The sequence below is a fragment of the Dermacentor albipictus genome, chromosome 1, assembly GCF_038994185.2.
Source record: "Dermacentor albipictus isolate Rhodes 1998 colony chromosome 1, USDA_Dalb.pri_finalv2, whole genome shotgun sequence".
Lineage (NCBI taxonomy): Eukaryota > Metazoa > Arthropoda > Arachnida > Ixodida > Ixodidae > Dermacentor > Dermacentor albipictus.
This window is the reverse complement of record NC_091821.1, coordinates 106,548,670-106,565,625: the sequence shown is the minus strand read 5'-3', so window position 1 is coordinate 106,565,625 and position 16,956 is coordinate 106,548,670. Positions and strand designations below refer to the sequence as shown.

Here is a 16,956-nt window from a genome sequence, read left to right as displayed (position 1 = left end):
AGAGCACGTCGTTTTCCGCGAGTAATTAATCTCACAGGCAACGAATCAGCAATGGGCCTAGGAACTAGCTTCTAATCACCTGCAGCCTTGCATAAGACGCCCAGTGGTATTGCTTCGTAAATGATTATAGGGCTGCGTAATTGTTACAATATTTAGGGGAGCCTATGCAGATCGTCCAATTTCGCAGGCATCTGGGGCCGGAAAGAAGGAGGAATGAAAAAAATCAGCAACTACAGAATGGATTTGAATATCCTAGTGGCAACACCATGGCGTAAGATTAATCTTTCAGATCATTATAAAACCGCATCTAGAAACACATCCCAATTTTTACAAACACACTTGGGCTCCAACATCACCATTGGAGCACAGCTAGTGACTATACTTGTGGCGAGACAGCGCTTCCCTCACCTCAGCGGAATGGAAGAACATCGTGGAGTCATGATGGCAAGTAGCGCAGAACGCAAGTTCATTGTCAACAAAATGAATAAAAAGTAAAATTCACTTTGATATACAGCTGTCGATAGAATACCGATGCATTCAGCGCCATAAGGCATCCAGTGGAATTGTTTCGTAACACACCTGCTAAGCTATTTGGTGTGTTGGTGAAAACACCAACTAGCCCAGCAAAGCACCATGCTCGATTGCATGGTGGGGTCAAGGGAAGCTTTCGAATACGATGGTTACAAGTTTTAACATCACAAATTTTAAAGTGTCGTAATCACATTCACACGTATTCACTACGTGGCCACTTCAAGCCCTGCATATAGCAGAGCTGACATCTTCGGCTCACATTAAACTCTCTCTCTCTCTCTCCTCGAAGCTCTTCCTTGAATAGAACGGTTGTAGGACAGCGCTGCCCTGCAACTGTAGAGGTCATCAGTCAGGCTCCTCGGTGATGTTAGAACTAACATTGTGCAAATAAAAGCTGTAAGCGTCTCTTCGAACATAAGCGGTGAAGTACTTTTCGAATAACTCGTCATCGAGGAATCGCCGAGGGTCGTTACTAAATCGCAATGTCTACTTCCGCCGAGCAGCGAAGCTGTCCTACATATAGGGCGTAGCTTCGAGTAGGGGTGCTTTTAGAAACACGATAAATCAAATAAATCGGAACTCAAGATATTCACCTGCTCGTGAGACAAAGACCTTGTTTGGCCGTGGCAGGGCGGCTTCAGCCACTAGGGTCAAATCCTGCGATAAGATATGAGCATGAGTTTGCTAATTCCATTCGATGGCGGCGTCTTTGCCATGTGACAGGCTCGTTATACACACGGTGTTCTACGTGACTATTTTTGTCATCGCGGAAGTATTGAATTTTGAAGGTCGCGAAGCGGGGCGCAAAGTAGCGAAGTTTGCAAACCTAATTAAGTGCCGCGAACTTCTGGAAAGAATTTAGAAATACTGTGGGAACAATCCGGTTCGTAAATTTATCGCTTCGTTTTCACATTTCTTCAGCATTCGTTACTGCTCCGCGAACTGCTCCAAGCAAGAACAAATGCCGTAACAACAGGCACTACAGAAAGCTGCACAACGCTCCGTATAGAAGCCTTACTAAAGTTTTGTCAAGCAACAAGTTCAAAATAGTTAAAGGGTTCTAGAAAGTGCCTAAAAATTTCCAGGTAAATGTGAAGCTAGATTGCGGTAAAATCGTCTGATTTATCTGTAGCCTATGCTATTGTTAGTATCTAAGATGGAACTGGTAGCGAATCCAACCTGCAGCCGCGTGCTCTGCAGCCGAACGCCCCAGCCATTGGTGGTGGGTTGACTATCTTCAAGTGCGCGGAACTTTCCCGGGTCTCAAAATGCCTCCTCGAAAGAGCGCACAAAGATGAAACGCGGCATCCCGAAAGTAGTGACGTACAACGGTGTACTGTAGTCGCCGCCACACACCAAGTAAATAAACTGCCTTCTCTCAAACATCGCTATGCATCTCCAATCCTCTAAAACAAACAAAAAAAAAGAAAAGTGGCCCAACGCGCCTTCTCATTCGCCATCGCCGCCCCTGCTCTAGGCCAACACGGTGAATTCAGCTAGCCAGTGGACGTGAAAAGAAAGCTTTGGAGCTTCCTTAGCTAGCTAGTGCTCGCCGCAGACAAGCTGTTTCCGTTGAGCCGCATTCTCCGCAGAGGCTACGATGTAGCTCAACTGCCGATAAAGACCTGCTCAAAAACTGTCGACATGCCTAATGAAGACTGTTCGCGTTCTCCTAGTCTGTCCCCTTCCCAAGCTCGAAGGGCACTGCGACTTCCGAATTGCTTATAACAACTGCTTGCAGGCTTTTGAGAGGCTGCGCCTCATTACTCCACCATCATGAGTTCTTTCCATAAATCATGATTTGTACTTTAATATACTCCGGTATGACGTTGCATATAGGTTGCGTGTGTTCCAGTTTATACGGACAAAAAAGTTGTTTTGACCTACAAAAGGACCGCTTACTACCGGCGTATTGAAATGTGAACACGCCGCGACGTTGTTTGCCACGTGGCGTTGCTTTCTCGACGCAAAGTTAAAGCGAAAGGTTAATGCGAGGGGTGTGCGAATATTTCAAATTTCGAATACGAATCGAGTAGTTCTTGATGCTCGATTCTTATTCCATACTGTGCTGTGCTGCAGCACCTCACTTATATCTTTCAACGAACACAAAACTCTACGTACATTGGGTGACATGTTCTTTCACTGTTTCGTTGCTGTTATCATCAGAGTGCGCCAGATAAATGAAAGCAGACTTACCAGGCCGTGAAAGCTCTATGACTTTTGTACCAGTGACCCTGGGCATTTGTGTAAATGTCTGAATAAACTCTATATCATTATTCGTAATATACGACAAGAAGCAGAAGACTACTGCAGTGAGTATATGTACCAACGCAGTGCACTCATTCTTTAAAAGCCAGTCTAACATCTCCGAAGTTCCGAAGTAGCACTCAGGCTTGGTGTTCCATGCATCTGAATCGTTAAATGGTTTTCAAAACGATGGTGCGCCATGGCTAAATACCACTCGCTTCGCGCAGCTACATCACGTGGTTTCCCGCTGCACTGCTCTACCATTTCTGCCTACTTAGACACCAAACTAGCCTGAACCTTTGCAGATTTCGAGGCTGTCTTGTAGAAGTTGTCGGATTTGAAGCCTACGATAGGATTGGAACACGACATTCCAACGACGTAAAAAAGAACACGACTTAAGAGGAAGCTTTAGTTCTGGCCCCACTCCGATGCCGCCTAATCAAATACATGTAAAACGCAGAAATGCTTTTCTGAGATAACCACTGAGGCGATTTTAATGAAGTTTGTTGCAATTGAGAGGGAAAGTTAAAATTCTAGTGACTGTTGGAAGCGGAATTTCGATTTAGCGCCTGCTCTTTTTAAAAGAGTTGTTTTTAATTCGCAAGTTTGAAAAAAAAATAGAAGAACGAAGTTTACAGATCTGTAGCCTTGCACCTAAAACAGATCTCGCAGGTTTGTAAACTGCATCCGTTAGAGCACCCAAAGCGGACAAATTTGATATGTCACTTTATATCTTGCGTGAATTTCTTACACTGTTCACAAGGGTTTTGCAAAAGTTGTACTTACATGTGAGTGGTTTGTCTGAGAGCCATGTATAATATAGCAATTCTTCAGATGTACTATTAGGTGAAATTTACAAAATTGTGGTATAGCTTTTCATTGTTGAGTTACAGAGTTGTAAATTTCATAGTTTCCTCTTGCAGATGGTGCACCTTCGCTTTTGGCGATAGATAATTTAAAGATACGAGCAATGTCTTCATGAAAAATCGCATTGTACTGAGTTAAGGGCGTATGTCTAATAAGGTTGCAACTTGCCACTTTCCGAGGTTATCACATTTTGTAAAATTCTTCGGACCAAAATGTTTCCTAATGATGTCTGTAACTAAGATGTCGCTATCAATCGTTTAGTCGACGCGCTCCGACAGAACGAACCATGGCTCGGTGCTCCTCATTAATTTGTGCTGATTAACAACCTGTGGTGCGCCGGAATCACCAGGTCTCCCGCCTATGCCTTGCCTTGGCGACGTGCGTGACGTCCGATTTTTGGAGACGAAGCGGTTGGACTGAAAAATTTGGGTGACGCGCATCCTGAAGCGAATTTGCGACAGAAAAGCTTTACAAGATGAAATAACTTTTAGGAATAACAAGCCGAAAATCTGAAATCTGTATTCCTCTAAAATATGCAAACAATCGGGCAACTACTGACCATCTGTAGTTACCAGATCAATCGTTCTTTGTCGATCGAAGCAAGATATACCAGCCTGTCCACACAATTTATACGCAGAGCTAAAAATTGGTGTATCTGCCAAAGGTGGTCTGTAAGTCAATTTAAAGAAAAACTGGGCATACTTATGCCAACGTTCTATGGATCAAAGGTTAGTCGCTGCGTATGTTCTCAAAGAGAAATTCGTCACCAATGTGGCTGCCCCGGCCCTCGGCGCGGCCGATGTGTTAGCATCATCGTTGAAGAGCTTTCTGGTGTGCGGCAGCTATCAGCTTTGCTCTGTAACAGCAGGAGTTTGGAAGCTCAGCGTACGGTGCTTGATATTGAAGCTTGATTTTGAAGCGCACGTGGAGATGACTCAGTTTCACACAACGCTTCATGGATGACAGCCAAGCTTCCAAACACATCAGTTGTTCAGTTTTTTGGCGAATGAACGAAGCTGACACGTTTAGCGAGTGAATCCTTTAAATCGGCTGCTGTGGGCTGTTGGTCAATGCAGATGTCTGCTGTGACCATTTTCTTCTGCAAGCCTTAATAGTACGCCTCTTTTTGTCTCTTTGCAGGTAGTCCTGGTGTTCCTGTTAAGCATAGCATCTCTCATAATATATTTCATTGACGCTTCAAGGTGAGTGAACTTCTTGCGCGCCTCATAATAATGGGGCCGTCACATCGTTATGTGGTTGTTTCTTACCAGCGTAGCGCAGAGAAAACTCAGCGCTGCGCTGTGTGCCTGTAGCTAGCGCTTAATGGACCAATGGATGCTAAGCTTCTGTTGTGCCAAGTCGATTTGTGGACATAAGAACCACAAGGTATCCCGTGAGCGTGACTTTATTTCTCGAGTGTTATATCGGGTAAATTATTAACGATATGCTGTGTACGTCTGTTGCTTTTCTGTTGTAAGTGACTGAGCTGTTTTTCATGCGTTGTTTTCGTTTTTATCGCGCTGTTTATTGGCGTGCACTTGACGGTGGGATAACTATTTTTTTCTCCACAAAAAAAAAGAAAACATCATTAGCCACAAATATCTTCTTGGAAAAAAAAAAGGCGGAGCATGTCAATTTTTGTCACATAATATTGAGGCTCTACTTTGTTTATAGTTAGGTTTGGGTTTCCTTGCTCGAAAACGAATCCGATGGCTGTTGCAGGATTTCCAAGAACACATGATCAACTCTTGCACTTGAGTCCTGTCTTCTCGGTGCACACCTGCAAATCTCAGATTTATCTCATTTTCTCATTGATATTGTGTGAGAAAACCTTTATCGCGCACGTGGCATGTCGTATAGCGCCAATTGCAAGCTTTCCGTTTGCTGTACAAAAATAATAATAGGTAATGAACATTCCCCTACATGTGCAAGAAGGTCGCTCTGTGTTGTGACAATAACGCGCCCGTGTATACAGCATTTATTGGAAGTTTATCACCGCTAGTCGTAATTACAGAAATAGATTCTTCTTGCTTCATGAAGTGTCAATGTGAATCACGGCAGCTACAGAACCTCACTGCTGTGAAGGAGCTCGCTTGCATGGCGACACATTTCCGTGAATCCCATTCCATGGAGAGCTGGGTATGTTCGCTTTCTGAACGTCGAGCACTATATTTAGCGCCCGCCATTCGCTGTTTATCTTATAGTGCACTAGCCTAGCTAATAATAAGCTTCCGATAAATGCACGTTTTTTTCGCCAGGTCCCAATGCTGTCGTGATAAGACGGCAGCCGAAGCAACGTGATGAAAACTGACGCACGTTTGTTTGCAGATTAAAAAAAAAAAGTTGAGGAATTAGTCATTTGAACTATTTCGGTGTAATGACAGTCAATAATAATTGTAATCACGGAGTAATCTTTAGTAGCCTAAACTTGAAACCATGTAGCGGTTAAGGCTTTCTAAGTGCAGTACGTTGCAAAGGATGATGACGTGAAAGTGAATTGCAGAGTTGAAAGATGACCTGGAAACGTGGATACGTGTAGATGAATGTTGCGTACTTGTGGTCAGCCTTGCGTGTTCATGCCACGTCTCTTCTAATTGTCCGAAATTTAGATACTGTACCGTGCATTTTGTCACACGCGATGCATGATTAAAGTTTCTGCCAAACAAAAATGATGCTCGCCCAAGCTACTGAGAGGAAGCAATGACAGCATGCAACGAAGATTTCATGGATGCCAGCGTCTTGTACCACGCTTCAAAAGCATAAGAGCAAGCAGATGAGCAGGTAACAACGCGCACATAGACGCATCGTCAAGATGTGCAGATGATGAGAAAATCATTGGTGTTTGTGTGTTCGCTTTTCTTGTCTCCACAGGAACCACGTGAGGCTAAAAACACTTCCGAGCCTCTGAACTGCACTGCAGCTTCTCTGCAAAACTTATTATTGCTTCCCTGCTTATGTTCGCCGCATTTTATTTCAGCTGGACGGTAATTTTCTTGGCAGTGATCAACAAAAGCAGCAAATCGTCCGGGAAGGGTTTGAAGTTTCTAGGTTATTGATCGCCGAAAACTGATACAAATATATCGGCCACTCGCATGCAACCTCTCCACCGTTTTCGCAAGACCAGCTAAAATCCTCTTTTTGCCGAACGCCCACGCAAGAAAGGGTGCGTCATGTTCGATGACCAGTACTGGCTACATTTACTATCTTTGTTCTTAATGATTAGTAGCTTCAATGCAATCACTTGCGAACTCGACGGACAGGGTGGATGCTTGGACGAACACACGCCTCGTGCAGCGTTTCCCACTTTCTCATTGTGCAATCAAAAGAAGAAGTGTGCGAAGCATTCACATTATGGCGCTTTCGTTTCCTCATGCTGCGTAGAACTGGAGCCAGTAAGCAGTAAGTACTGGCCTCGCCTCCACGTCACAGAGCCTGTGCTGCATTTACACTCTGCTTGCAGTCACTGGCGCTCAATCCCGACGCGTCGCTGCTCCACAGAACGCTTTGGCCTCGGCTCGGCCTCTGCGAAGACGGCGCGCAGGCGAGAAAATGTGCCAGAAAACGCTCCCCATTAAACGAAGTGCTGACCGCCTCGCGTTATCCATGCGGGACTTTCTGCCCGTTCTCTCGCCTGCGCGATTTCTTCCAGTGTTTTAGTGCGCACGTGAAAGTGGCAACGGTATGCGGTGGCGATGAAACGAAATGTTCAAGAGTCCTAGCGTCGAAGAAGCGCGTTCTGGCGCTGTATATGTGGGGCTGGATGACCGTGCACACTGCACTCGGCTTCAGCTTCCAGCGCAAGAGCAAGACGCGCGAAATATTTGCTCCGCGAGTGTGAAACAATCAACGCAATTACCTGTTGTTAACGGTTTGGACAAAACACTTGCTCGCTGAGGCCTTGTAGAGGGGCTGACACGTACCTCTTTTGCGGCATATTCTGGCGCCTTTGTCGCAAGAGTGGCTCGTATTAGAGGCATTAGAGAGTAAACGTACCGCAGCAAGACTAGAGTGCTTGCAATATTTCCTTCTTTACCAAAAATGTTTTTGCGTGAGTTAACTTCAGTAGAAATATTTAGTTGCAATCTACATTCGTTCTTCTTGTGTCTATCAGCGTTCTTTCTATTTGCACGACGACTTACGTTGGCAAGCATGAGCGGAAAAGGACGTTCGTGCATGGGTGGGGTGATAATCCGAAATTCAAGCGTTAAATGAGTATACTAACACGTCATTTCTCCTTTTCTTTATTTTCTTAGTCAAACAATAAGGTCTAAACCCTCTAAACTCAATGCAAAATACTGACGAGCGTCATAGTGCGCTAAATAATTTATGAAAATACTTATTTCTACGAATGTGTTTCGGTACCAAGAAGGTACACGTGTCATGTGACATCAAGATACGTTGACTCGCTCCATTCCTGCAATCCCTACGACTCTCACAAGCAAACGTAAGCAGAAAAAAAAAGAGCATTCTTTCTTTTTTGCTTTTTTTGTACGTTTGTCAATTTTCCAATGAGCAACGCCGTCATGTCTAGTCTAATTGCTGACGACGTCAGCAAATTTTGCTTTGCGTCATGATTTCCATATAATGTCGATGACACCACGTCCGGCATTTCAAAAGCCCCCCGCTACCCAACTTTAGTAGCAAATTAGAATGACTAATAAGTAGAGGTGTGCGAATATTCGGATTTTTGAATACGAATCGTATAGGTTCTGCTGCTTGATTCGTACGCGATTACTGTTCCGAATGATTCTGCTACATAATAGCTGCCATTCTTGTGCAAGGGCTCCAGCTCCTGAGCGAACGCACGGTTCAGATAACTTTTGCTCAATAGTTTCCAATCATTCAATACTAATGGCTTGTTTTTAGGCAGCTTATATACGAATTTGTTCCCACTTAGTACTCAGCCAGTCTCGCTACATTTACATACTTTCAAAACAAGGTGCAGTGCTGTAGTTTCACGCTTCTCTTCCTCAGCGAACAGAACCCTGTACGTGCATCTGGGAACATGCTGCTCCTCTGTTTCATTACTGCCATTATCATGATGCACCAGATAATTGAAAGCAGTTGTTCGTCCTTTACAAGCTTCTCAGTTGTCCAGACGTCTCATTTTACACGGTATTACATACATATGTCAATGTATCTAAGCCTCATTTCCATTTTTTTTTTTAACAAACGAACCCCGTGCAAATTTCGCATTTGACGTTGCTTCAGAAACAAGAAAATATACGATATTCAATTCAATATTCGTGGCTCGTTTTTCTCGAATAGTCGTTTTCGATTGGATTCGTAAATTTCACAATTCGAAACACCCCTACTTATAAGTGCTTCGCAATTATCCTATTTGGCTAGTGTCATCCTCGTACGCGTGACAAGCCTGTCGTAGAGTTTCTGCAACTGCCAAAATATATGTCAATACTCCTTTAAGGCATCGATAGGTTTTCCTAGCAGTGTTGCAAAACGTGCTACGTGAAACGCGGTTACATATGCGTGCAGGTGCCAGGTATGGGGCCGCTAGTTTTACTGATTTTAATTCAATGCCCCGTTAGCCAGGCCAATCCTGCTTGCACAGGTGGCTTTTTCGCTTTAGCTGGCACAATTTTTGTGACCGATTCGGAAAATACATAATTAACAATACCAAATTTTTCATCAACTTTGTTAATCAACTTTAATTTTGTGGTTATCGTACAAGTTTATGCAGGAAACCTAAGGCAATACTATTCGATGGCAACTTCATTTCGCTCACTTCTGGAGCGCTCGTGTTCCGAGAAATCTATCAAATATGGCGCTCTGCGTGCTAATCTAGCATGCTGAGGTGGTAGTCTGGACACACGAGGACGAACCTGCCATGTGACGTAGCTCACTGGAGGGTCAGTCTTGTCCTGCCGGCCGGCAAAAGGAGCGCAGCTGTTATCACCTTCGGCCGGCTTCCAGATGCGATGCGGAATCAGCTGTGTCACGTGGGAGATTCGCCTTTGTGCCACAAGTCGCGCCTTTGCAGGGAAGTTAGAGCGGGAGGGAGAAAAAGGTTTATAAGAAATACAAATGAAAGGCAACCCCTGTTGTGCTTCCGGCGAGGTGCCTAAATTATCGAACAGAGACCATTCCGAGATAACTCTCGTAAAACCAAATTTTATTACGAATATCTCGGAATACAAGCGCTTTTGAGGAAGATGAATGAACGTTTATGGTGCGAAGCAGCGAGAAAGTGTTCTCTCTTCGCACTAGGTGGGCGGCTCTCTCAGTCCACAAAACCATTCACAACCGGCCAGCAGCAACCTACAAGCGCCCTTGAAGAATATAAAAAATGCTGTTGTTTTCGAATCGTACGGTGTTCACGTTTCTAATATAAACGTATACCATAATCGCGAAATTGAAATCCTAATTGACAAATTGTTGTTAAATATGTATTTTTTGACTCTGCTTGTTTGCCAGATATCTGGCCGCCAAGCAAGCATAAAGTACCAGCTGTGCAAGCGGCATTTGTAAAGCTATACCATAGCGTTGTTGTTAAGTTACTGACATATGCCCGCCGTGGTGCATTAGCGGCTGTTGTGTTGCGCTGCTAAGCGCGAGATCGCGGGATCGAACCCCGGCCGCGGCGGCCGCATTTCGATGAGGGGCGATATGAAAAAAAAAGAAAGAACAATGCCTGCGTCCCGTGCATTGGGGTCAAGTTAAAGATCACCAGGCGGTCGAAATTTCCGGAGTACCGGATATCGTGGTTTTTGGCACGTAAAAACCCCTTAATTTAATTTAAACTTACTGATACTTTAATTTTGAAGATACTCTCTCTATATATAAACCGCATGTCTCTGCGACGTTGGTATCTGTTTAATAAACATGGCGTGCGACATAAGATAAAATGACTTTTCTTGTTTGCTCAAAAAGCTTCATAGCACTGGTGGACATTAGAATTTGCGCAATAATCGCAAATGACACCATCAATTAGTTTTTGTTAAATTAATAACCATATTGGTGATTGTCACGCGAATTTTGCTGTGGGCGGCACCTACCAAGCTTGGTCAGCAATCACCTGTGTTTAAAAATTTCAGAAAATGTTCAGTCAGTCCTTATAGAAACGCGCGGTATGTACTACGTTCAATATTCACAGAGACTGTGCGCGGGCTTTTCCTGCCGTGGACCATCGTCGCGTATTAGCGCTTAGCAAGGAAACGGCCAACTCGCGATTGAAAAATCAGAGTGATGACATCGATTCTGAGAAACCAGCAGTCAGCTACGTATAAAAGCAATCGAGTGTCAGGCGTTCAGTGCGAACCGCTACATCTGTAAAAACTTCTGTATCAATGGTCGCGCCATTTTCAGCCAAAATGGAAGGCGGCATCTGTGCTAAGCGAAAAAGAAGAGCTCCGTATACTGAGTGGCTGGATCTCTTTTTCGCACATGTGCTATGGTTCGATGCACATTACAGATCGCGGGTATATTTTCATTCGAGAGAACCTGAATTTTCGCTCCACTTCGACATACCGCCGTTACAGTTTACGAGAATTTACGAGAACGATACAGAAATCTGCATTCAATAACATCTGGTTCGACAGCGCAACGTTCTTGCAACGCCGAATATGACTGTTCCTTATGTTGCGACGGTACTGCCCGCTTATGCAGCACTGGGCAGTGCGTATTGAGGGAATCATAAGGAAGGACGAATCTGCCGCTGAAAGGCATCAGACTACAAGGCGATTCCAGTATATTAAAATAAATAAATCAGTCCTGGATATCGTATCCTTGTGAGGTACTATACCATGTGTCCAAGCTAACGTTAGCCAAGATGTTCAACGAAAAAAAACAAGCACTAGAAAAAAGATAGGACCTACGGTGTTATGTCATCAGACCTCTAACGACCGAACACCTCAGACTTTAAGATCGTATTGAACCGTGCCTTTTAAATATCTTTTTTTTTTAATTGAAGAGCTTGGCTAACGTTAGCTGGAACAACCTATTATACGGTGCATTGCATCGCTCAATTTTTAGGCTGTACACTTGGCTGGTGTTGATGTTTTTTTTTTTTACCTTCATATTGTTGTATGTGCTTCCTCGATTCTATGCCCCCTTACTCAATGCCCATGCAGGGGCCTCGTAAGGTATTTTACAAATAAATAAAAAATAAATAAATACAAATATATCGCCGTTTTTTTTTTCGCCGCCTTATTGTGCTGGCATCAAGCTCTCGTGGATCGTCTCTGCGGCCGCAAACGAGGTTTTATTGGTTGCTCTTGTTGTGGGCTCAATCTCCGTATCAGAAACGCAGCTCAGGAGGAAGCCAAACACGCCTGTGCGGGCGCTGCGAGCTAATTAGAATGGAGCTGATTCCGCGGCACGCTCATATGTTCGCCCTCTTTGCGAAAGCAAAAACCGCACTTCGGCCCTGAATGCACCTTGCACGTACGTGAAGCGCCTGCCTATGAACAAACTTGCGGTTTGGCGTTACAGCTCCCGGGTGCTCCGGTGGGAGGCCTAGGATAATTCGGTCAACTTACAGAGGAGCCCTGTATGCTTATCAGTTTTGATGCTGCCAGTGTGCGCGCTTCTCTTTGCTTCGACTCTTGAACATGTCGCCCGCCATAACTGCAGTTATTGTGTTTGCGCGCGTGTGAACGTTCAATGCTAGTGTATGCGCAACACATCGGCACAGTTCACCCGTTAGAGATACAACACTTGTGTTTCGGTTTCCGTTGGCAAACGCACTTGTGGCAATTTCCCAATGGTACTAACCAGCATGTCGAAATCATTCCGGTGAGCGCTGACCAAAAATTCGTTGTTCTGTGCGGAGCCACAAACTAACCTTCTTGACACTTGTTTCTATGTTACTGCTGTAATGCAATGAAGCTGCTGGGTGGGGAGCGATGTGTAAATATTGCGAGAATCGGCACTAATTCACCACCGCCCTTGAAGTGCGAATTCCAGCGCTAACACGAGCGCAGAAAGACTGCCGGCGTGCTTTGACACGTCGGCATGGGGATACGTGCGAGTGACGAGCATCCCGAAGCCACGCGCACGCCGACCTCTGCGCGTTTCTGCACTCGTCGTGCCGATGCGGTGCGCAGCAAAATGTCGTGCTCTTCGTGTTGTGGGTTTGATATTTCAGCGCAGCATAAAGCAGCTTATGCCACTTCTGCTATTCATAAAGCGTTGGACAATGTCAACAAGGTGCAGGGGGAAGTGAGCGCGTGTGCTTATGTACCGCGCAAAGCAGTCAGGGCTGGAAAAAGAGCTGCGCCACTGTTTAGTGTGTTGAGCGTTGTGGAGGTCCGGCGTAGTTCTGCCCGATACAACTACTGGGTTGGAGGGTTGTGTATATATATACACGTAGTTGTAGTCACGGTACCTGTGCATTGTTATTTTCTGCATGGTAGTTAGTGTGTAAAACGCTTTTCAATAGTGTACGTTTTTCTTTTTCGCATTCTTCGTAATGTTTTTTGAACTGATATGAGCATTTTGCGTAGATATAGAGAAGATGTTGCGCTGAAAGAATTGTACAGTGTGCTCAGTAGGTGCTGTTTAGTGACACCAGCTTTCTGCTCTCTTCTGTTTCCGCTCATTTTGGTTTCCGGCTCTTTCTCGATTGGCCAATCGCCATGGCCAATCTTATCTTCTGCCTCTTTACGGCTGCCGTATTGGTCGCCCTCCTTTCTTCGGTTCAGTAGCAGGTACCACATGACAAGCGTCATTTTTTTCTTCCTGTCCGCTTGGTTTGAACACTGTCTTTCGTTTGGACTACTTGCACGGCACACCCATGCCCCGCCTAAAACAATAGGCTTTTATCTTCGTTTATTACTAAATATATTTTACTAGACATTACCTTTTCATTAGTTGTTTGTTTGGGACCTCCGATTAGGCCATGCTCAAGAATTTCTTTTCTTGCCCTAATTGTGTGAACGACCCAGCAATTGGTGTGAATACATGTGCCAATAAGCGTGCAGTGTCTGACACTAACGCGATCTTAACAAGCTTGTTTTCTTTATTATTATTATTCATCTCTTCGGCATCTGAACACTGCCATCTTTAACTCCCCATTTTTTTCTTTTTTCTGTCTTCTGCGCCACTCAGGCATTTCTGAGAACAGGGCATTTACCTCTTGCTTTCAAGATGACCAGTATGCTTTTCTTTGTCAGTGACTGATCCTACAACCAAACATGTCTTTCCTTTTTTTTCTTTCTTAATGCTCACTTTCTTGTGCATCTTCATTGTCACCACAAGCCGTGAAAACATACAGTAAGTATTCATTGCAAAACACATTCGCACGGTGCATAATTTGTAACCGAAAGAACCATAACTTATTTCAGTCTAATGTTTCCTTTGTACAAAACTGCAGACTATGTTTGACGTTAAGTATAGTACTCTTAAAACCAGTTATTTGTCATTCTAGTATGCCACCTGTAATGTGTAATAACCATAGGGAAACTTTTCAACTACGGAAGATACCCAGCTTGTTCTCCTGAAGCAGACTCCCAGATACTAGGCAGACAAATATTTAATTGTGTGGCTTTCTTTCCTGTCTCTTCTGCACTCACCCCCTTGCTGTCTCAGCGGTCCTCACGACATGATCCAACAGTAAGTTGACACCAAGTCCTTAACGCGAAATTGCCAGATATAAGTCATGCAAGAGAAAGAAGGGCAATTTTAGCAAATAAGATTTATGTAACATCTTGGCACTAAAGTAAGCATGAGAAAATAACTTACAAAGACCTCCGAAATTCGTGAGCAGCATTTACATCGGCGAAAAATCACAGTTGCGGGGGATTCAATAGTGCTTGAGCGCTGCGGTTGCGTCTTAAGCCAACCAGCGGCATGCGCTGAGCGCCAGCTAAAGCTCGCGGCCCACTTTCGTCAGCCTCGATTAGTGCACAGGCCAGCCGCAGTTAGTGTTGTCGTCGTTTGAGCTTCTGTTCCGTCCCTACAAAGAACGTCGAGAATGTTGTGGCGCATTTTCACGACTAAACCAGGCGCTGCAGCTCGCAGAGCGCGTGGAGTTGCGAATCTTCCAATTAAGTATCGAGACAAAACTGTTTAGCCTCGTGGGGCGTTACAGATCGCCATATTTAAAATTTGTTTCGCCTGCGTACAATGTTGGACTAGAGCAACGAATACTACATCGCACTTCATTTCGCTTTGTCGTTGCATTGCTGCTTTATGCCGGCGCTGTTACCGCTCCTGATAGCACCTGCGCTAGTAGAGGTAAAGCTAGCGTGCGCGCGACTTGGCGCTGGCTGGACCGATAATGGTATTGTTAGAAAGGTGACCAGCACGCTATAACGTTATACTGGCGCACCTTTTATGGCGTTTACTTCCGGCGTTCCTTTGTTTGTCCCGGCAAAGCAGTCGGCCATTGCGCGGCGCCGCGACCGACGAACATTCACGGTGCTTCGAGAGCGAAAACAGGGCAGTATAGTTTAGCTGCAAGGCGCCTCGCGTGCTCAGCTGCTGCGCCGTGTTCCTTGCCGCCTTAATTGACGTAATAGCGTACCGCGTTGGGCATCAAAACCTAGTGCTATTGATTAACGTATGTAAAAGCGCAATTCACTGTTGCGTGCCCCGGAGGCTTAAATTCTCACTTGAGTTCCAGCCGTGTGCGCATATTTAAAAAGGGCAATGTTTGCGCCACCTGTTACCAGTGTAGCTGAAGGTGTGCGCACGTAATTCATCATGCGCGCTTTCCTTTTCCTCTTTTTTTCCCCCCAATCATCGTTGTTAGGCGTCTCTCTGCCGTTACTTTATTTTTGAGACCTTTATTGCAGCACTGAAACTCTTCTCTTTTTTTTTTGTCTCTGTGTTTATTACGAGTCACGGGCGTAATGTACACGGTCCGTTGGCGCCCCACCGTAGGTGTCTCGCGATACGTCGGTCTCGCGATGGTGACTTATGGATACCTGCCCCACGGGTTCCCACGCCCAAGGCCACTTTTCGTTGCACTCAAAGCAGTGTAACCTACTTTCACGATTACTTTCACACCAACCTCGTAATTACTTTGCCAACAAAGGGGTGAGTCTGCGTATGTTATGCGTCATTCTGCGTGACATTTGTTGTGAAATCCCAGGCTTAAGCCGCACCGTCATTATTATCCCCGAGTTCTTCAACGTTATTATCCGCAGCGATGAGTAGCGAAGAACACCTACAAAGCTTCGCGTGTCGCGCTAACAACCCGCAGCTGCTCGATAGGTGCTAATGAAAGGCTCGCAATAGAATCACCGTAGCCTAGGTGACGGAGTGTCCGACTACTGCTGCGCCATTTTTGTCGCCCCCATGACTTGTCCCCGAAGGTAAACGACGAAGCACGAAAGGTTTCCGTGCACGCCATAGTCACCGCCAGGCCGACATGCCACCAACGTCGCTTAGACGGCTGGCTTACGCGTACATTACGGAGGTTCCGAAAAAGAAAAAAAGAAAGAACGAAAGAAACGAGTCAACACTGGAATGTTTTTCAGCTGGACCATTGAGCGCTTCTATCTAGTCGTGGAGACTCGTGCCGCAAAAACCCCTTACCGCTAGTAAGCCTCCGTACGTCCGGATGTGACGTACGCTGAGGCCTCCAGGATGGCCGTGGAAATCCTCGCGTGGCGGTAAATATAGCAGGCGAAGGGTGCAGATTCAGGACGCAGAGCCATTACTGCTGTGCTGCTGAAGCTGGCGCGATTCGATTGAGGTCAAGTAAAATTACACGCGTTGCACCGAATAAAAATACCACGGTGCAAAACGTAACGCAGGCGTGTATATATGTGAGAACTTACTTTGTAAATTTAGTGTCTAATACGCACGCCGAAAGAGAGCCGAAGCATCTCTCTGAATGCGAAATGACTAATGACAATTTCGTCCAAGCAGGAAAGAGAGACAGAGACAGGCCGCGATAAATCATTAGCTGTATAAGCTCAACTACGGAGTTTTAGAAAATTTGTACGTAACTTTTTTAAATTCAAGGATGAAATTGGAACGGATACTTTTTCATGGCAGTCCAACCATCCAGTGCGATGCGAGAAAACGTTGAGGTTAACGAAACATGAAACGAGTGCATTGAAGCATACCTTTCGATATATGCGCGCATATCTATTCGGTAACTCTGCTATCCGTAACGCACAAAACGTGCATTCGAGGAGTAAATCGAGCATGCTTTACAACCGAGAACGCATCGGGACCTTTGCCTGTTTAACTATACAACAGGCGGGAACGCTGAGACGAGTACTTCAGTGCCACTCGTATGAGACTGTGATATAGTAGACATGGTTTTGGCATGCAGGCCATATTTCGCGCTGAATGGCCAGTCCATGTAGGTTTCGTCTTACGATTTGCCATATGCCCGCG

General features: G+C 45.1%; 1 protein-coding gene across 1 annotated transcript in view; it reads left to right on the top strand.

Moving 5' to 3' along the window:
• slo (calcium-activated potassium channel slo) overlaps positions 1 to 16,956 on the top strand; it is a 204,307-nt gene that overhangs the window by 107,752 nt on the left and 79,599 nt on the right. The window contains 1 exon segment of the mRNA XM_070524382.1: positions 4,786 to 4,847. Coding sequence (XP_070380483.1) covers positions 4,786 to 4,847 — 62 coding nt within the window.